The 21878-nt window shown below is 47.5% G+C and overlaps 1 protein-coding gene across 3 annotated transcripts in view; it reads right to left on the bottom strand.

Annotated features, from left to right (window-relative positions):
* LOC115461211 (nucleophosmin-like) overlaps nucleotides 1-21878 on the bottom strand; it is a 247819-nt gene that overhangs the window by 185534 nt on the left and 40407 nt on the right. For all 3 annotated transcript variants that reach the window (XM_030190881.1, XM_030190882.1, XM_030190883.1), the window contains exons 4-5: nucleotides 9238-9331; nucleotides 8777-8877 (exon numbers count right to left, since the gene is read on the bottom strand). In XM_030190881.1, the coding sequence (XP_030046741.1) occupies nucleotides 8777-8877; nucleotides 9238-9331 (195 nt within the window). The remainder of the gene's footprint in view (nucleotides 1-8776; nucleotides 8878-9237; nucleotides 9332-21878) is intronic.

Below are 21878 nucleotides of genomic sequence, written 5' to 3'. Positions count from 1 at the left end.
GTCCGGAGGGACTAAAGGAAAGCAAATTAGCAGGTAAGATCTAATTTCTCCTTCCTTAGCATCCCTCCGGACCAGACCAAGATTGGACTGATGGGAAGTACCAAAGCAGTAATGTTAAGGGAGGAACCCTATCAAACCCGCTGGGAATACTGGAGTTGCAAAGACCGCCTACTGGCGACAATGACCATCTAGTGTGTAGTAAACAGAAAAGAATGAAGGGAAGCCAATGCTGCCGCCTTATAAATGAGCGCAGATGGCAGTAAAAAATCACTCTGCCAAGGAAGAAACGCTTATCAAGTTGTGGAATGTGTCCTAACACTCTCTGTAACTGCACTCCCGGTGAGAAGACAATTAGAAGTTCTGATCTCCTTAATCCATCGAGATATAGTGAGTTAGAGACTGCCAAAACCTTACGCCAACTGGCTAGAAGGCCAAAAAGACCATCCGAGCGCCAGAAATGTTCAATAGCTGTCAAATACCGTGTAACAGCTCTCTAAATTGCTAAGGGCTCTCTTAATATCTAAATTGTTCAGCTTCCTGTGAGCTTGTACTCCGGAAGACCCCAGAAGAGAAATAAAAACTGATTGGGAAAGATGAAAACGTGAAACTACGGTAGACAGGAAAGAAGGAACCAGATGTAGAAGTATTCGAAACGTAGAAGTACTTGTTTCTCGGAAACCAAAAGAAAATTCCTAAAGAAAAAACGGAGACCTGCAGGAAAGAAACTTGCAGCCCCGAGACTCTCCTAGTTGAATCAAAGGCTACTAAAAACAGTGTCTTAAGAGAGAAAATCTTAAAGAAAAACAGCTGCAACCTGCAGGGAAAGATAAGAGAGAGAACAGCCATTATCCCACATGTCTACCACTGCAACTTCTGAACAACAATCTTCAAAAAATGCACTAAGTGCGAATATGAGTGAGAGACGTGGCCCGACGACGTAACCGCAGCACAGGAACAATTACTGAAGAGGCAAATTCTCTCTGAGCTCCTCAAGCCCGTAGAAGAGCCAAACCCTAAGACAAAAACAAGCCTGGTCTGGATGAAAGATGGGATCTTGGAACAGCAGAGCCTTGCTAACAGGAAGATGTAGAGAAGATGCCGAGACAGACGCAGAAAATCCGCGCATCACGGACTTCAGGACCAAGCTGGAGCTGCCAGATCTACCGGACCCTCATGTGTCTCGATCTTTTGTAAAAGACGACCCAAGAGAAAATATGGAGGAAAGAGATGAAGAAGACCGGAAGACCACTGCTGCAAGAAGGCATGTACCCCTGCTGCTGACGAGTCTTTTCAGCGAGAGAGTAAGCGAGGAACCTGTGAGGAGAGAGCGAAATCAAAAGGTTTTAGAACTGGAGAGTCCCCTTAAGGTACTATCAATTGAAAACGCTGAAAAGGTGAGAGTCCATTCCCCTGAACTAGGGTGAAATAAGAAATTAATCTTTTAATGGCAGTAAGGTGAAAGTCTGCCCATGCCAAGAGACTCGCCTTCTGCCATGTGAAGAGTAGATTCTACATTCCACTTTGATGAATGACATAGGCTACTGCCCTGGAATTGTCCGACCGACTCTCACCACCTCGCTATGCAGTCGGGAAAGAAATCCCTAAAGAGATAGACAAACTGTTCTAATGTCCAAGAAATTGAAGGAGTGGAAAGCTGCCAAAGGAGACCACTGAATATGGGGTAGCTTGCCTAAACAACGTGCTTCCCATCCACGGAGACTGACAACGATCGTTAAAAAAAACTGTCCACTGTGTATACTCTACAGGCATACCTGCAGTGAGAATGTTCAATCTCAACCACCAGAACAGAGTGCTGCGCTGTTGAGAATGTAGAGACCAACTCAGCTGAGGGGATTCCATCCAAAAGGAATATCTGGATATGAGAGAAAATTAGAGAGATCTCATGAAAAGTGTAGCCCAAGAAAGAACTTCTAAAGTCACTGCCATGGAAGGTAACCTGAATATAATGTTGAACATAAAGAAGGAGACCTAGAAGCAATGCTTGAATCTGAGATCGCAGCTTGAGAACTGTGGCGTGGGAAAGAAAGAACCCCACGACTCCACGCTGTGTCTAAGGTAACCCCTAAGTCTCCTAGAAACTGCAAAGTAATCAGACGGCTCTTGACCACTTTTAGTAGCCAACCTAAGAACTGCAAAAAATATTGTACCGCTCGGCCTAAGAGCTACCGCCTCTTTAGGTAAGAAGTTTCCCTGATTAGCCAGTCATCTAGAAACTGGAAAGTAGAATTCCCTCTTTCATAAGAGCCACTGCCAGCACTACCAAAACTTTGGTGAAAGTGGGAGGGTCTGTTGCAAGATGCAACGGTAGAGCCTGAAACTGAAAAATGGTGTCCCAAAATCGCAAACCGCACAAAACCCTTTGGAGACCGGTCCTGATGGGAATATGTAGATAAGATTCCAGCAGATCTAAGGACATTAAAAACACTGTCCCGCACAAACTACTACTATGACATATTCAAATGTCTCCAGACGAAAACATGTAACACTGAGAACGCGGTAGACTACCTGGAAAACAAAAACAAAATAAGATGATTACGAAGCAAAAGGCCTGAAAGTCCAAGAGCTGCTGTAGATTGTCCCCTACCGCACTAGCAGTGTAGCGAGAGGGACAGGGAGAATCCAGAAAAATGGCTGAAAGAAGGCTGGCGAAGCTAGAGGCACAGCCGTCTCAAAAAATGTGGAATGGGTCCACCTCAGCTGTAGAAAGTGGAACAGGAATCTTGAAGTACCAAATTCTACTGTTATCGTAGAGCATTGCCGACATACCAACAGATAGCGAAGTATGTAATGGCTGTCAACAAGAAATTACCTGATCACCTGAATCAAAAGAGGCAAGAACAAGAGTAGAGTTAAATAAACAGTCATATAACAAAATCTCATGCTGAGAAGAAGGTATATAAACCCCTGTTGCATAACTGACTGAAGCCCCAGATAAACTGCCAGCCGCTGCAGTTGCACAATATACACCTGAGGCACATATAATATGAGAAGAAGCATCTCCCAGAGTATAATTCATATCATATCAGAAGAAACATATCCCAGAGTGAAATTCATACGAGACAAAAAAAAACGCCTGTAGCTGCTGCCTCTGCAAGAAGATCACCTGAGACTCTTGCGCGCCTCAGGTCAATATGTGACTGCTAAAACTGAAGCCACAAGAGAGGAATACAAACTGAATTAAGCATAAGTAGGCATATTTCTTCTTTTTTTTTTTTTTTTAGTGGTTATATATATATATATATATATATACACATACAGAGAGAAAGAGAGAGAGAGAAATATATACACAGACATATATATATATATAGATAGATATACATATATATTCTACACATGCACCCGCCAAAAACCAAAACCTGACTGAAATCATGCCCATGGAAGAAAAGCACATACCTAACCAAATGGGCGAAATCATGACATTTTGTAAGTTGCTATAACAGAAGCCATAACTGCGCACTACTTATGCACAGCAAAAAACACCCCATATTATAGAGAAAGAAGCATCAAAAGGTTGTCCAAATGCTCTATAGATTGGTACAAAGACATACAGGAATCGTATGAAAGAGTGAAACGAGTTTAAATGCAAAAGGCGCAAACAAACAATCATGCCATGTAAAAAATATATATAAAGCATACCCCATAGAAGAGAAGGGTAATAGCGTAGTAGTCCGATTCTGGGCCAAGAAAGAATCCCCTTATGGATCTCAACCAGTAGGCATGATGAAGGGAAAGACCTAGATGACTGCTCTGGGAGTTATTATTATTAGTATTATTGTTAGCATTTATATAACGCTCCCAGACACATGCAGCGCTGAACATCTGACACAAAGAGACAGTCCCACATTGAGTCCCAAGACCAGCTAAGAATGAGTGATATATGAGTGGGACAAGCTGAGAGGAAAATACCTCCTCCTAAGGTCCCCTAGACTGCCCCAGAAAAACCTATCTCCGTTTTCCTTCTGCCATCCAGCCAACTGAGAAGCAGATAAAAGCCCCGCGATGAAACCAAAAAGGTGCAGCTGAAGGCAAGATGGTGGCCTGCCGCGCGAGAACTAAAGTACCAGAGAGGTCCGAAGGAGGAACAGAGGGTATTGAAACAAACGCAACGGACCGGCGAACCGAAAAGTAAGAAAAAACAGCTGACGCGAACAGAAGGAAAGAAACTGAAGCAACGTCTAATCCCGTAGTGCACTTGCAGGAGCCGAGAGTACTTACACCCCAGCGCTGAGAAGACATGCATAGGTGCCAGCCCGTCATAGCTGAGCTTTCTCTGCCCCAGAATCAACGCTTCGCGCCTTTTTTTTTTTAACATGTCGCTGCCAAAATGGGAGGAAAATGGAGAAGAAAATATCTAAGTAAAAAAATATCGCTCGTTAAGGCCATGGGAACTGTATCAATTCATTCTTTTTTTTTTTTTTTTTTAAACAAAAGAACTGGCAAGAAAACACTCCACAAGAGCAAGAAGCACAACAAAGCTGCCTGCCTATGAGCACTCTGGGGAAAGAAAAAACTTTACATTTTAACGTCTTATATTTATTTATGTTTAAGTAAAAGTGGCTGCCTGTCCCAAAGGCAATACACCTCTCCAGCGAAAGGGTAGCCCTTCCCAGCTAAGTATGGGAGATGGGGCGGAAAGGGGGTGGGGGGAAGAACTCGGGGCACCCGAGTTTAGCACCCCAGAGGCTGGAAAAGAAAGAAAAGAAATCCCTACCTGCCAAGCCTCTAACAGAGATTCCCCAGGACAGAAGAAGAAGTAGCAGCCTTATTGTTCTTATTATTAGCTTCTAAGAGAAAAAGAGACTAATGGGCTCACTTCCTACCTGCTGGGAGACTGAGAAAATACTGAGGCTAGGGTCACATGGCCAGGGCTCTCATTGGCTCTCTAGTCTTAGAATTTTCTCAGTCTCCACCTGCTGGTAGGCGTGCACAACCCATCAGTCCAATCCTGGTCCGGTCCGGAGGGACGCTAAGGAATACAGTCTCATATCTTGTATTGATTACACTCTAGTTTCAATGGTAGTATATCAACTTCTTGGTTCAACTCCTGAAAATGGGCAGTAATAATTTGGAAAACATCATTCACCTTATTCACTAATTTATCAACCACTGTAGAAAGAGAACAGTTCACACCTTGGATTGGATAGGATAGTCTGTGCACATGCCACTGCACCAGAACGAGACTGCCTAACCTCTCACACAATGGGTCAGTACTCACAATCAACTCACCGAGGAGGATAAAGCTGCAGGCGTCCCCTCAAAGACTAAAAAGACAGCTCCGCATTTCCTGTGACTGCTACTTCCACTTCAGATTGTGGGGGAGTCAGTCTTTGTTCTGGGATTCAATGACACCCCTACAGCTGAGGTGGAATGAAGCGCTGTCAGAGAAACCATTGAAGAAGGAATTGCTCCCAAACCAGAGAAGAGTCCTGAAGGCATACAGCATTGCCTGCCTCAAGACAGAAGACTGGCCAGCCTCAGAGGGTTAAGATCCAGTATTCCCCTTTCTCTTCCCCATCTTAGACATGGAAGCTCTCCCAAGGCAAAAAGACAACAGTAGGCCTCTGAGCTCTCTTCAAGCATCTTCAACAAAACACAATGAGGGTCCCCTGAGGCTGAAGTCTTTAAAACATCAAACAGATACTGGAAGAATGTATGACCAAATTTACTGTCACATTAGAGTCCTACTCTAGATCAGTCCTTTGGGACCACCTGGTCAGTTGCATTTTCAGGATATCCACAATGAATATGCATATGTCATGTCTTACCATGCACTTCCTCCATTGCACGCAAATATCTCTCATGCATATTCATTGTGGGTATTCTGAAAAGCTGACTGGCCAGGTGGTCCCAGAGGACTACGTTGAAAGTCCATAGGGACTACCTGGCCAGTCAGCTTTTCAGGATACCCACAATGAATATGCATGAGATATTTGCATACCATGAAGGTAGGGGCATGTAAATTTATCTTATACATATTCACCGGGTGTGTCCTGAAAACCTGACTGGCTAGGTGTGTCCCGAGGACTGGGTTTAGAGCCCCTGCTCTAGACAATAGTGTGATGTATATGTATGGAAAGATGTCCATGATGCAGCCCTGCAAATTTCTTCCATGGAGGCAGACTTCAAGTGGGTTATTGATGCAGCTATAGCTCTGACAGTACAAGCTGTGACAAGGCCCTCTGGAGTCAGTCCTGCCTGGGCCATAAGTGAAGGAGATACAGTCTGCTAGCCAACTAGAGAGTGCTGATGACAGCCTCATCCTGTCTAGGTCACAACAAACAAAAATCTAGGTGGACTTTGGCTTTAGTCCACTCCAGCTCTCTTGCAGTTCAAAGTATGCAGTGTGCTTTGTGATCATGAGGAATAGGACTGTCTGAAAAGATTGACTGGTTAAGATAGAACTCTTTCAGCTCTGGAAAGAACTTAGAATTTATTTCTTTATTTATTGCAGAACCACTATTGCTAAAAAGATTAGTGTAAGGTGTATCAGTCACTAGGGCCTGGAGCTAACTCTGTGAGCTGAAATAACCACCACCAAATCAAGACCTTCCACTTCAGGTATTTCAAATGGCAGGTATCTAGTGGCTAAAAAGGAGCTTTTATCAGCTGGGTTAGTACAGTAGGCTTCAACAGAAGCAATTCTTCCATAAAGCAAACTAAAGGCTGTACAGAGATGGGTTTACCTTCCACTCGATAAGAAACAATTGCATTGAAGTGTATCTTTACTGAGTTGGTCTTTAGACCTCCCTCTCATAGATGTAGAAAGTATTGAAGCAATTTCTGTGTGGGACAGGTAAAGTATCTATAGTTTTGCCCTCAACAGATGGTAAACCTCTTCATTTTAAATCTATATGCCCTTTTAGTGGAATTCTTTTCTGGCAGCCAGCAAGATTTGTGAGATGCTGTCAGGCAAATTCAGGGGAGCCAACGACAATCTCTTAGCATCCAAGCTGTGAGGACTACAGACTCGATGCTGGATGCAACAGTGTTCTCTAGTCTTGCACAACCATTGCTGGAAAATTTGCCAGTCTCACGTCTTCTGATGGATAGATCCAGCAGCAGGAACCACACATCTCGTCCAATAAATGTGATCCTATTCTGGAACAGGAACCTTCTTGATGTATGGAGTGACAAAGATCTATTAAGGGGGTGCCCCAACTCCAGAAAAATCTTTTTAACAACTCTGTTGAGCATGCCTCAAATTGAAGTACGTCATCAGAGTGACATGTGCAACTGACATCATATGGTCCAAAATCCTCAATATTATGACCAGCTCCTACCTGCCGACTCTCTTGAATTTCTTCCACACTGGTTATCCTTTGTTGTGAAAGAAAGGCTGTGGTTTGAGTCATATCTAGCATGGCTCCTATGAATTGGATTGTTGTGAAGTGCTCAAATATGACTTGGGATAATTTATTACGACCCATAACTCCAATACCTGAATGCTTGAACAGATCTTTCTACTCCTTCCCAAGCTCTGTGGAAATATGTGCAATGCTGCAGCTTTGACGACAAGAAGTGTTTCATACATTCCTTGAACTTCTGCATGAGTTGCTCCTTGAAGGCTGCCATTCACAAAGCTTGGGCACCAAAGTAGAGTAGCCATGTTCTCCTGAGTCACTTGGGTATATCAGAACTGGGGTCCTAAGTTCATGGAGGCTGATGCACCTTCTCCAATACCACAGAGGACGAGCGGTCCTAGTGTGAAGGGTGTTGACATCAGTGACCTTGATGCCTATGTGTTCTCAGTGCCACACTTGGATGGGTAGCAATTCTCAGACTAAGTCTCTCCCCAATGTCAAATCTTTCCTCTTTGAACACAGAAATTGACAATGACCATTCCTAGTGAGCTCTACTGATGCTCGAGACACTCTCGATATCAATGCATTCCCTGTGTCTGATGCAGATCCTGAATCCATGGACATTGATGCTTCCAATGCCAATGTCAATGGACTGGTCTTATCACCAAAAAGCCGTTCTCTCTGCTTTTCCCTACCACATATCCCTCTCTGACATCTGTGAACAGAAAACACAACGAGAGTGATCATGGTTGCATACCAAGCACTGCAGGCTCCATGAACATGTAGGTATCCATAATGTATGATTCTGTTGTACCAAAACACCTTTTTGAAGTCGCTGAAGGTCTCTTGAGACACTTCATCCAGAAACATAGCTGCAGTAAAATCAAACGACTTAAGGATGACAAAAATTCCCCAGATCGGAGCGTGAGGCCTACAGGTGGCCCACACCGAGCTAATGTGGAAAAAACAAACAAACAAAAAACTGACTATAGAACTATCAGGTACTCGTAAGACCACACAACAGCGAAAGGGCAGACTTGAGTAAAGAATGTGGGCATGGGGGAAGATGGAATCAAAAACAAAAAACAGGCACTTTGGCGAGCATGACAGAAAACAGGTCATATTGACTCCATGAAAAAGTTCAGACTGAGGAGAACCACAAAACAGCTGCAGGTGGGAACAAGCATGTATACAGGGTGAGTTTACTCAAAGGCTTCTAGAAAAGTTTCTGGGATAGTGCTTCCTGCATGCCAGGTTCTGTCAATGACATCACCCATACATGTGGATAGGATTTTACTCATATATAGGAATATCTAACACCTCAAGTCTGGATTTGGCAAAAATGAATAATAAATCTAAAATCCAAATCTCAGAAATACACTGTGCCCCAGAGGAAGACAGCAAGTCTACACAGTACCATGGAGGTGTGCCTTCACGGTAATGAGATACAGTACCGGAGAAGGAAGCAGTAACCCCTGGGGAGCTTGATGCTTAGAGGGCTTCTTGATTGGAGATGTGTTATTTTCTTCTTCCTCCTCTTCAGAATTTTCTTGACCTGAAGAGAGATGCAGAAGACAGGAGTGTGATCAGTCTGCAGCCTGCACCCACAAGTGGCAAGAACTACAATATGCCAGAATCATTCAGCTGCAGAGTTAAAAAATGCAGAAAGGGAAAACTGCAAATGGGAAGACAGGGCTGTCATTGGCAGATATGCCAATATAGCACTTCTAGCCTTCACCAATAACGATGTTTACTTCTTCTATAGCTTCTTGTCACCATATCATAGAAGAAGGAAGCTAGATTCTGGAAAACCAGATCCCCATCCATTTGAGTGCCTATAAAGGAACCCTTGACAAGTGTAAGCTTGGAGAACAGAATCCCATGTGGACTCAGCCACACCTGTGCTGGTGCTTACTAATGAAGTGATGGCCACTAATGTGCACGGGTCCGGAACCAGATTTCAGCCGAAAGGAGACTGGAGGAGTAACAGCAAAGCCAGCAAGACTCACCTAGAGGCAGAACGAAAAAAAATATTAGAATCTTACTAGCTTAAAAAAAAACATATTTAAGGTAAAGCAAGGTAAGACAACTACAGCAGAGTATCCTGGACTACTTCCACCCACCCTTAGGTCTTAGCAACCCCCATCACACACTACATATAGGCTACAATTCTCAGATTGTCTAGTAGTAACATGTTTCATGCACTGTCTCCCCTTTGTTAAAGTATTAAACAAGTCTTAAAATATTTACTTACTATACAGATTAAAGCCCATCCCCCCATACATACTCAAAATTAGAAACATCTCTACCATCTGAAAATGAGAGTATACTGTCCTCCCACACTACATGCAAACTCCTACAATTAACCTAGTGCACAAAAGGCAAAATAATCCTTTACATCAGTTAACACACTATTGCATGGCATTGCAACTCTACACTGAGAGCCACATCATTTGCAAAACACTGCTCCCACTTAAAGACTGTTCTGCTGATTCTTTTGAAACTTGGCAGACCATTAGGGATCAAAATTCTGACACCCCTCCCCCAAATCTGCTAAATCTATGACAAATAAAAGGTCCTTAACAAAAGCCGAGCAAAGCCAATAAAAACTCAGACTTTCATATCAATGTGTTGCTAAGCACCCAGTTATGCAGGTTGTGTTACTACCACACAATTTGAGAGTCATTCCCTAAAGACACTGTAAAGGCTACTCCAGCTTTGCGAGATATCAAATCTGTAGCCCAGTCTTCTGTCTGAGACCAGCACACTGCAGAACAAGTGAGATATATCCTTGACCTGGCAGACACTGAAAAGGGTTCTAGCATAATACTACACTTCACAGCCTTTTGCAACTCTTAAAGTGCTAGTGTCCAGCCAAAAAGCAGCTGCATAATGAGAATTCTATTCTCATTATGCTGCTGGTTTTTGGCTGGACACTGGCACTTTAAGCGATACCGGGGAGGGGGTACAAATTTTTGTAATCACAATTGATTAATGTGCAGCCCTAGAAATTAGGTCATACCTGCTAGTTTTCTTTCCTTTAAAGATCCAGACAGGTTAAATCGCACACCTAACAGCAGATGGAGACTGAGAACAATGACTGTGAGAATTGTATAAGATCCCTGTGCAGCCAGTATTTCCAATAAAAAAGTAGATGAAAGGACACCCAATGCCCCTCTCCTTTTGCCTCATGCCGAACATCACTCCACACTGTACTGCTGCACGAACGTCTCTGGTAGAGGAGCGATCAGCGTCATCCTCAACGTGCCACACCAAGGCACTGATGTTCAATTACTCAATGTGGATAAAACTTTAATTTTATTTATGTATTTAGTTTTTAACTACAAACACAGCACTAAAATTGAGCAAACTACCAAATTAGAAAAATTGATCATCAAGAATGCCAATTCCTTCTAACACTTAACTAATGTATCTTGAAGACTCAGACACATTCTTTAGTGAAGCATTACAGGGTTGATGTGCAGGCATCTCAGCATGTGCAATTTGGTGTTAAAGTGTTGATTTCGGGGCTTCAGGGGTCCCATCCGTGAGACTATTGCTTTGGTACTTCACAAGCATCTTGATCAGTTTGGATTGAAACAAAGGAAGGAGAAATTAGTTCTTACCTGCTAATTTTCATTCCTTTAGGCATCCAGACCATGGATGGGACCTCTGAAGCCCCAAAATCAACACCTTAGCACCAAACTCCACATCCCAACACACCGCACATCAAGCTTGTACTGCTTCACAAAAGAATGCAGATGGGATCACACCACGGCCATACAAATATTGTGGAATCAAACTACTCTCCACCCAAGAAGTAGCGATTTCCCTGGTAGAATGACCCTTAAGGACAGGCGGCACCTCCCACCCTTTAAGAACATGGGCAGAGGCCATTGCTTCTTTAATTCATCTCACAATGAAAGCCTTCGAAGCTGCCATCTCCTCTTAGGGCCAACAAACAGTCCAACCTAAGGAACTCCTCTGTTTTCTGTAAGTACAGCTTCAGGGCCCACCTGACATCCAGATGAGCCAAACGCCATGTTCTTTGTTCCAAGAGGTATTGCCTAAAACATAAAAGAGAAATGGACTAATTCACATGAAAAACCAACTCCACCTTAGAAACGAAAGATGGAACAGTCTTCAAGATGACTACCTCATCGGAGTACTCCAAAAAAGCAACCTGCACGATAAGGCCTGCAACTCCAAAATCCTCCGCATCAACCACATGACGACCAAGAAAAACAAGTCACAGCCTTCAGAGTTGCCGAAGAAAAAAAGCTCAAAAAGAAGCAGACACAAACACCTCCAGGACCAAATTTAAATCCCAAGGGGGAACCACCGGCCGACAGGGAGGCCGCAACAACTTATCCCTTGAGAACACTGACCACATTCATAAACAAAGCTAAAACTTTACCCCGCACGCTGCCAAGGAAACACGTCAGGGAATCCAAATGCACCTTTCAAGGAAGCCAGGATAGATCCCTCTCTATTCCGGCCTGGAGAATATCTTAAAACATCTGGTACAGATGCCATAAAAGAATCTATCCTCGCTCACTACACAAGGCCTCAAATATACGCCAGATCCGGACATACGCTAAGGACGTGGCATGTCTATGTGAACCTAATACAGTAGCGGTCACCTTAGCAGAGTAACCCTTCTTCCTCAAGCCGTAAGCAAGAATGGAGACAGGTCCAGCATCAGCATAGGAGCTTGATGCAGGTGGCCGCAACCCTCCCCCCCCCCCCCAAGAGGGAGGGGTATCATCCACCTTGAGGTGAATGAGATTCGTATACCACAGCCTTAGGAATCAATCCGGAGCTATCAGGATCACCAGGGTGAAATGTGATTGTGTTGAATGGTACAACCAATCAGCGGCCAAGGAAGAACACACAGCAGGGAAGCAGTCAGCCAGGGAAGAATCAGAACATAAACCCTTCAAAATTCTGATCTCTCCACCAACTGAAAACCGAGGAACCTGAGCACTGCAGACGCCATCAAATCCAATGCTGGATACCCCCAACATCAAAACCACCAACCGGAAGGCTTCCTGAGCCAAGGACCATTCCCTGGATCCAATGTGTACCTACTCAGAAAATCTGCCTGAACATTGTCCACTCCTGCTAGACAGATCCGACAGGTGGCATTCCACCCACCGAAAGATCTGCGAGTCCTCCTTGGCCACCATCCAGCTGCAAGTCCTGCCTTGCTGATTTACATACACCACAGCTGTGGTGCTCGGACAGCACCTGCACTGCTTTTCTTTCAAGCAGGTGTTGAAAGGCATCCAGAGCAAGAGGGATCGCTTTGACTTCCAGCCAACTGACTACTGTGCTTCCAGTGAGGACCACAGCCCTTGGGCAACCCAGCCATCAAGACTGGCATTCCTTTGATTAAAATGAAGGGTCTGTAACTACCAATGGAGACTGGAGTGGGTCTCCTCCTTCAGAGGCAACCACTTCTCCATGGAATCACTCCGTGGAGAACAGGCCAGTTAATGCCAGCTGCAGGGCATGCATATGAGCCCTGGCCCATGGAACCACTTCCAGAGTCGCCGCCACCCTGGACTCCCAACACCTGCAAAAAATCCCATGCTTGCAGAAAAGCCTCGGACAGGGGGTGATGAACCTGAGCTTACAACTTGCGGATCTGCTCCAGCAACAGAAATTCACCCCAACCAGGTGTCAAAGCAAACTGCTAGATAGTTGGGGAATCTCTTAAGGGACACGATGACTCTTGTAGCGATTGACAACTCATCCTAAGTGCTCGAGAAACTGGACCACCCAAGTGGTGTGCTGTTCACTCTCCTTTCATCCTAATCTGCCAATCGTCCAAACAGGGATGAACCAGAATGTCCTCCTTGTGTAAAGCTGCTACAACTACAATCACCAAGACCTTAGAAAATGTCTGGGGGTGAAGTAACCAGTCTGAAAGACAGGGCGCAGAACTGGATATGCCACCCCAGTTCATCCAAAAGGAGATACAACTGATGAGCCAGATATATAAGAATATGCAGATAAGCCTCCGTGAGATCCAAGGAGGTGAGAAATTCCCCATTCCGAATGGTGACAATGACCAAACAAAGAGTCTCCATATACAAAAACAGAGCAGGGGTCTTTTCCTACTGTCTCACCTTTGCTGGTTAGACCTGAACCATCTTTTCCTGATATAATACGGATTCTGCAGCCTGAGGCCTGAATACATCACAAACTAACTTTCTTCAAGGAAAAATATGTCTTGGCACAGCTGTGCTGCTGGCTTCACCCAAGGACACGTTGTTTACTTCTATCTAGCCTCCAGTATCTCCTGGGAGGCGTGGAGGAGCAGTTTTCAAAGAGACAGTCTCCAGTACATCGGTGAACTATGGAGAAATTAGATCTTACCTGCTAATTTGCTTTCTCTGAGTCTCTCCAGACCATTTCCAATAAGTGGGTAATATGCATTCCTACCAGCAGAGGGAGACTGAGAATTTAAGTAGTGCACCTGTATAGGGTCGCCTCATCTCAAAAAAGATATAAAGGAATTAGAGAAGGGGCAGAGAAGGGCGACAAAAATGATAAAAGGGATGGGACGACTACCCTATCAGGAGAGGTTAAGACGGCTAGGACTCTTTAGCCTAGAGGAAAGGCGGCTGAGGGGTGATATGATAGAGGTATACAAAATAATGAGTGGGGTAGAGCGGACTGATGTGAATCGTTTGTTTACACTTTCTAACAATAATAGAACCAGGGGACACAAGATGAAATTAGAATGTGGTAGGTTTAGAACAAATTGGAGAAAGATTTTCTTTACTCAGCGCATAGGACTCTGGAACTCATAGCCGGAGAAGGTAGTGACGGCAGCTGGCCTTGCTGAGTTTAAAGGGGGTCTGGATAGATTTCTGAAGGAAAAGTCCATTGATCGTTAAATTTGGGGTTTTTGCCAGGTTCTTGGGGCCTGGATTGGCCGCTGTCGGAGACAGAGTGCTGGGCTTGATGGACCTTTGGTCTTTTCCCAGTGTGGCTGTGCTTATGTGACCTCCTCAGTATTTTGAATAGCCAAGCAGAAACTTCCAAACTAGAAGACAAAATACCTAACTACAAACATATACCTATAAACCTAAACACTAAGTTCCCAGAGGAAACCCCAGAAGGGAGCACCATGCCAGTTACCAATACATGAACAAAGAAACCACAGATGCTGTTTGCAGCTCCAGAACTACTACTACTACTTAACATTTCTAAAGTGCTGTTCTCGGACGGGATTCGGGAATGGTCTGGAGAGAGACTCAAGGAAAGCAAATTCGCAGGTAAGATCTAATTTCTCCTTTGTTATCGTCTGCTCTAGACCATTCCCGACGAGCAGGAAGTACCAAAGCACTACTCACGAAGGGTGGAAAATCCCTGGAGCAAAACAGAAGGTAAAATTATGTATAATCATACCTGATAATTTTCTTTCCATTAATCATAGCTGATCAATCCATAGACTGGTGGGTTGTGTCCATCTACCAGCAGGTGGAGATAGAGAGCAAACTTTTGCCTCCCTATATGTGGTCATGTGCTGCCGGAAACTCCTCAGTATGTCGATATCAAAGCTCCATCCGCAGGACTCAGCACTTAGAGAATTACACCCACGAAGGGACACTCTGCCCAGCTCACCACCGCCGAAACGGGGGAGGGGAATTAACCCAGCTCATCCCCACACAAGTGGGGGAGGGGAATCCGTCCAGCTCATCCCCGCGGAGCGGGGGAGGGACACCACACCCGCCGATGCGGGGGGATCTGGCTTATCCTGCAACCGCAACTGCGGGAGGAGCTGACTGACCCTAACACCGCCGAAGCGGGAGGGGTACAAAACTGCCCTACAGCCGCACGAAGCGGGAGGGAGTGCCGGCAGAATTTTAAGTCTCAATCCAGCCCCGTAAAACGGAGGGGAGAGGAATGCAGCAGCTCACTGTAACACAAACTCGTCTTAACTCTTGAAGAATCCAAGTGAAAAAACTTGAACACGAAGTCTTTCTGAAGTAACTGAAGACTGAACTTGAACCTGAAATGCAACCAGAATAAAAACAGTACAGATATCTGGGAGGGGCTATGGATTGATCAGCTATGATTAATGGAAAGAAAATTATCAGGTATGATTATACATAATTTTACCTTCCATATCATCAAGCTGATCAATCCATAGACTGGTGGGATGTACCGAAGCAGTACTCACCCAGGGCGGGACATAGAAATCCCTGACCGCAACACTGAAGCTCCAAACCGGGCCTCCGCCCGAGCAGCCACAGTCAAGCGGTAATGCTTGGAGAATGTATGGGCCGAAGCCCAAGTTGCCGCCTTGCATATCTCTTCCAAGGAGACGGAACTGGCCTCTGCCATCGAGGCCGCCTGAGCTCTTGTGGAGTGAGCCTTCAGCTGGATAGGCGGCACCTTCCCCGCGGCCACATAAGCCGCTGCAATGGCTTCCTTGACCCATCTTGCCACTGTAGGCTCAGCAGCCTGCAGACCCCTACGAGGACCTGCATACAGGACAAACAGATGATCCGATTTCCGGAAATCATTGGTCACTTCCAAGTATCTGATGATGACTCGTCTCACATCCAGATATTTAAGAGCAGAGAACTCCTCTGGGTAGTCCTCCCTACGAAAGGAAGGGAGGGAGACAGAGCTGCTGATTCACATGGAAGCGAGAAACAATCTTGGGCAGAAAGGAAGGCACTGTGCGAATAGTCACTCCTGCCTCAGTGAACTGCAGAAAAGGCTCTCGACATGAGAGCGCCTGGAGCTCGGAAACTCTTCTGGCGGAAGTGATAGCCACCAAAAAGACTGCTTTCAACGTCAGGTCTTTCAGAGATGCCCTTGACAAGGGTTCAAACGGCGGCTTCTGCAATGCTCTTAGCACCAGGTTGAGATTCCACGCAGGCACCACTGAGTGCAGAGGAGGGCGCAGGTGATTAACTCCCTTGAGAAAGCGCACCACATCTGGCTGCGAAGCTAGGGAAGCACCCTTCAGGCGGCCCCTGAAGCAAGCCAGAGCCGCTACCTGGACTTTAAGGGAACTGAGCGACAGGCCTTTCTCCAGACCTTCTTGCAGGAACGCCAACACTGAAGAAATTGGAGCAGTGAAGGGAGAAAGTGAGCCTGCTTCACACCATGCTGCAAAGATACGCCAAACCCTGGCGTAAGCAGTAGAAGTAGAGCGTTTCCTCGCTCTCAGCATAGTGGCGATGACCTTGTCTGAGAAGCCCTTCTTCCTCAGACGCTGCCGCTCAATAGCCAGGCCGTAAGACCAAAGGGAGAGGGATCCTCCATCACCACGGGACCCTGATGTAACCGGCCCTGCTCCACTGACAGCCGCAGAGGATCGTCGACTGAGAGCCTGATCAAGTCCGCATACCAGGGACGTCTGGGCCAATCCGGACCCACCAGGATTACCCTGCCGGGATGCTTTGCCACCCGGTCTAGCCAGGGCGGGAACACATAGAGGAGCTCTTGTGTCGGCCACTGTTGGAGAAGAGCATCTACTCCCAGGGATCGAGGGTCCCGTCCTCTGCTGAAAAAGCGCGACACTTGGCAATTGGCCGATGACGCCATCAGATCTAGGCTCGGCTGGCCCCAGCGCTTCGTGATGTCCAAGAACGCCTGAGCAGATAGTTGCCACTCTCCGGGCTCCAAGGTATGGCGACTGAGAAAGTCCGCCTTGACATTCATGACTCCGGCAATGTGGGCCGCTGAAAGCTGCTCCAGGTTCGCTTCCGCCCACTGGCAAAGACTCATAGCCTCCTTGGCTAGAGGGGCGCTCTTGGTACCTCCCTGGCGGTTGATATAGGCCACAGCCGTGGCATTGTCCGACAGGACCCGTACAGGCTACAACACCAGTACCGGGATGAACTCCAATAACACCAACCGAATGGCTCTGAGTTCCAGGAGGTTGATAGACCACTTGCCTCTGCAGGAGACTAGAGCCCCTGCGCTGTCCTTCCCAAGCAGTGGGCTCCCCAGCCCATCAAAGAGGCGTCTGTCGTGACGACAATCCACTCCGGGGTCACCAGAGGCAATCCTGCAGACAACTTGTCTGTCTGCGTCCACCAGCTCAGCGCCTTGCGCACTGCTGGGTCCACGGAAAGGCGCACAGCATAATCCTCCGACATCGGAGTCCAGCGCAGCAGCAGAGATAGCTGTAGTGGTCTCATATGAGCCCTGGCCCAGGGCACTACTTCCATCGTGGCCGTCATAGAGCCCAACAGCTGCACGTAGTCCCAAGCCCGAATAGGAGAGGCTACTAGGAACTAGTCCATCTGAGCCTGAAGCTTGACAATCCGATTGTCTGGCAGGAACACTCTGCCCACTTGGGTGTCGAATCGAACTCCCAGATACTCCAGGGACTGAGTCGGGGGCAGCTGGCTCTTCTTCCAGTTGATGATCCATCCCAGGGAGCTCACAAGAGCAACTACCCGGTCCATAGCTTTGCCGCACTCTGCATAAGAGGGGGCTCGGATCAACCAGTCGTCCAGATAAGGATGGACTTGTACTCCTTCCTTTAGCAGGAAGGCCGCTATGACCCCCATTACTTTGGAAAAGGTCCGCGGAGCAGTAGCCAACCCGAAAGGGAGGGCTCTGAACTGGAAGTGTCATCTCAGGACTGTAAAACGCAGAAAGCGTTGGAGAGGAGGCCAGATGGGAATATGCAGGTACGCTTCCTTGATGTCCAAGGAAGCCAAGAACTCTCCTGCCTTCACTGCCGCTATAACAGAGCGGAGAGTCTCCATGCGAAAGTGCCTCACTTTCCAGGCCCGATTGACCCCTTTGAGGTCGAGGATAGGCCGGACAGAACCTCCTTTCTTTGGAACCACAAAGTAAATGGAGTAACGTCCCTTGCCAATCTGATTTTTTGGCACCGGAACGACCGCACCCAGGCGGATCAGGTTGTCCAAGGTCTGCTGCACTGCCACAGCTTGACCGGAGACTTGCAGGGAGAGAGTACAAACCCGTCTCTTAAGGGTTGGCAGAACTCTAGCTTGTAGCCGTCTCTGATGACTTCCAGCACCCACGCGTCTGAAGTTATAGAGGTCCACTCGCCCAGAAACGAGGACAGCCGTCCTCCAATCTGCACTGGGGCGTGGACCAAGGCCCCGTCATTGGGTACGAGACCCTGGATGAGGACCGGAGGGAGCACCTCCGGGACGGCGGTCTCTGCGAAAGGAATGCTGCTTGGGGGAGAAATTCCTCTTGAAGGAAGAGGGGGCAGAGGAACCCGACTTGCCCGGGCGGTACCAACGGGCTTCCAGCAACCGTCCTCTGGAGGTACCGGGACGAGTACTAGCCCGAGCCCTGACCTCTGGTAATTTCTTGCCCTTAGACGTGCCGAGATCGGTCACGATTTTGTCCAGCTCGACCCCAAAGAGCAGCTTGCCTTTAAAAGGCAATCTAGCCAGGCGGGATTTAGAGGCGTGGTCAGCAGACCAATGTTTCAGCCAAAGCCACCGCCGCGCAGAGACTGTCTGAGCCATGCCTTTAGCTGAGGCTCTCAAGACATCATACAGCAAGTCTGCCAAATAGGCTAAGCCCGATTCCAGGGCCGGCCAATCAGCCCTCAAGGAAAGATCCGAGGGGGAAGCCCGCTGCACCATAGTCAGGCACGCCCTGGCCACATAGGAGCCGCAAACTGAGGCCTGCAAACTTAAAGCAGCTGCCTCAAAGGACGACCTTAAGGCCGCCTCCAATCTTCTGTCTTGGGCGTCCTTTAGGGCCGTGCCACCTTCCACCGGCAACGCCGTTTTCTTAGTCACCGCAGTGATTAAAGAATCCACGGTAGGCCACAGATAGGCCTCACGTTCACTCACAGCCAAAGGATAGAGGCGGGACATAGCCCTAGCCACTTTAAGGCTCGTTTCCGGGACATCCCATTGAGCCGCAATTAAGGTGTGCATGGCATCATGCACGTGGAAGGATCTAGGCGGGCGCTTCGTCCCCAGCATAATGGCAGAGCCAACAGGGGCTGAGGGAGAGACGTCCTCCGGAGAGGAAATCTTCAAAGTGTCCATGGCCTGTAAAAACAGGTTGGGCAAATCCTCTGGGCTAAAAAGCCGCGCTGCAGAGGGGTCATCCGCTCCAACCGAGCGGGGATCTATCTCCTCCAAGGAATCCGCAAAGGACCGTTGGGAGACCTCAGACACGCTGCCCTCATCTACATCGGAGGAGACAAAGTCCTCCAAGGCCTGGAAATCAACCCGAGGGCGTTTACCTCTGGGAACCTCAACCTCTTTATCAGAAGAGGGAGCAGGGGCAGCGTTTTGCATGAGGAAAGCCTGATGCAGCAGCAAAACAAACTCGGGGGAGAAACCCCCCAGACTGTGCACTTCCGCAGCCTGGGCAACAGCCCTAGACGCACTCTCAACCGGCGCTCGCAATAGCGGGGGAGAGACATGCTGCGCATCCAAAATGGCGTCCGGCGCGAAACTCCGCGAAGGAGCCGCGCGGGAAGAACGGCGCTTAACTTTAGCCGCTTGTGCCGTCGCCCAAATTAAGGGCGTTCATGGCATTAATGTCTCCAACCTCAAGGGCGGCCCACGAAGAAGCCGTCCGAGCCGCGTGGCCGGCCAAGATGGCGGAGGCGAGGAGCGGGGGATGGGCGTTTATGGCGGGAAAAAACCGCCACGCCGGAGGAACGACCGGGACATTCATCGGTCACTAAACTGTCACCCATCAAGGGCGAATCAGGTTGTAAAACCCCCGCATCCCCTCTAGAAGCGCTCCAGCGATCCGGGGAGCGACCCTTTGCGCCCTCGCCCTCCGACGCCATATGCCACGAGGAGAAGAATCGGGGAACCCCCTGCCCGCTATAAAAAGGTAAAATTACCTGCTTGCCGCTCCGAGCTGTAACGAACTGGTGTCCCAGTGAGTAGCTGCAATGAACGTTTAAAGAAACGTCGAATTAAACGCCTTTAAAGACGTTTAAAATTTTTTTTTTTTTTTTTTTTTTTATAAACGGAGCCAGCGGGAGGGGGGAGAAAAGGAGGGACCTGGCACCACCAGGTTTGCACTTGCTCAAAAGAGCCCTCAACCCCAGGCCTCAACAAAACCTAAGGATTAGGCTTGGAGGCCTAGCCAGAGCTGCTGCTGTGTGTGACCACCACCTGCTGAGATAGAGAACATACTGGGGAGTTTCCGGCAGCACATGACCACATATAGGGAGGCAAAAGTTTGCTCTCTATCTCCACCTGCTGGTAGATGGACACAACCCACCAGTCTATGGATTGATCAGCTTGATGATATGGAAGCTCCAATTGAAGTATCCTGCAAGGAATGAACATCCAACTGGTAGTGCCTGACAAAGGAATGCAGAGAGGACCAAGTCATATGTCCTGAGGAGGAATCAGAGAATCTTCCCGGGTGCACGTGGAATGCGCTCGCAGCACAGCAGGCACTTCCTTTCCAGACAGCAGATATGCAGAGGAACTCGCCTTTTTAATCCAGTGAGCAATGGAGGCCATAGATGCCGCCTCTCCCTTCCATGGACCCCTAAACAAAACCAAGAGATGGTCCGACTTCCGAAACTCTGTCGCCGGTTCACGTAATTCAGCGCTCTACAATCAAGCCTATACAACTGTGAAGGAGTCTCATCCCCCAGAAAAGATGGTAAAGAGACAGACTGATTGACATGAAATGGGGAAATCACCTTAGGTAGGAAAGGAAAAAACTGGCCTCAATGATACCTTTTCCTTATAGGAGACAAGAAACTGCTCCTGACACAAGGCCTGCAACCCCGAAATATGTCGCACCGGCGTGATAGCAACCAAGAACAACACCTTTAGAGTGACATCTTTAAGGGTGGCCTGCTGAAGAGGCTCAAACAGCAGACAGCACCAAATTAAAGTCCCAAAGGAGGACTACTGGGTGCATAGGAGGTCGGTCTCAACCTTATAACCCCCTGGAAAAAAACGTGAGACATCCAGATGAAGGGCCAACGATTTCCCCTGAAGTGGTCCCCGAAACAAGCGAGTGCCACCAACTGCACCTGAACGGAAGATAGACAAACCCTTTACCAATCCACAGTGAAGAAAGTCAAATGAACCACCAAAGCACGTAAAGATAGAACCTCTCTCTCCACATCAGGCCTCAAAAATATGCCGGATCCACACGTAGGTCAAAGAAGTGGATCTTTATCTGGAACTCAATAGGGTATGAACCACACCGGCAGAATAACGCTTCATCAACAGCCACGCCTGCTCAACAGCCAAGCTGTAAGCGAGAAGCAAGCCACATCGGGCCTACTTGAAACCTCACGAGATCCGCATACCACAGTCGACAAAGCCAGTCAGGTGCCACCAGGATCATGTGGCAGTCTTGAACCTGAATGCGCTGAATACAACAGATAAGTGGCCACAGAGGAAACACAAACAACAGTTCTCGACGAGGCCAGGGCTGAGCCAACACATTGAGACCCTCAAACAGCGGCTCATTTCTGCGACTGAAAAACCTCGAAGCTTTGACATTCTCTGCCATGGCCATGAGATCCATAATCGGATGAACCAACGATTTATGATGAGCTAGAACACCAAGGAGGGAAGACAT

This window comes from Microcaecilia unicolor, chromosome 2 (genome assembly GCF_901765095.1).
Source record: "Microcaecilia unicolor chromosome 2, aMicUni1.1, whole genome shotgun sequence".
Classification (NCBI taxonomy): Eukaryota; Metazoa; Chordata; class Amphibia; order Gymnophiona; family Siphonopidae; genus Microcaecilia; species Microcaecilia unicolor.
The sequence above is the reverse complement of the archived record's forward strand: the minus strand, read 5'-3'. Positions and strand labels throughout refer to the sequence as shown.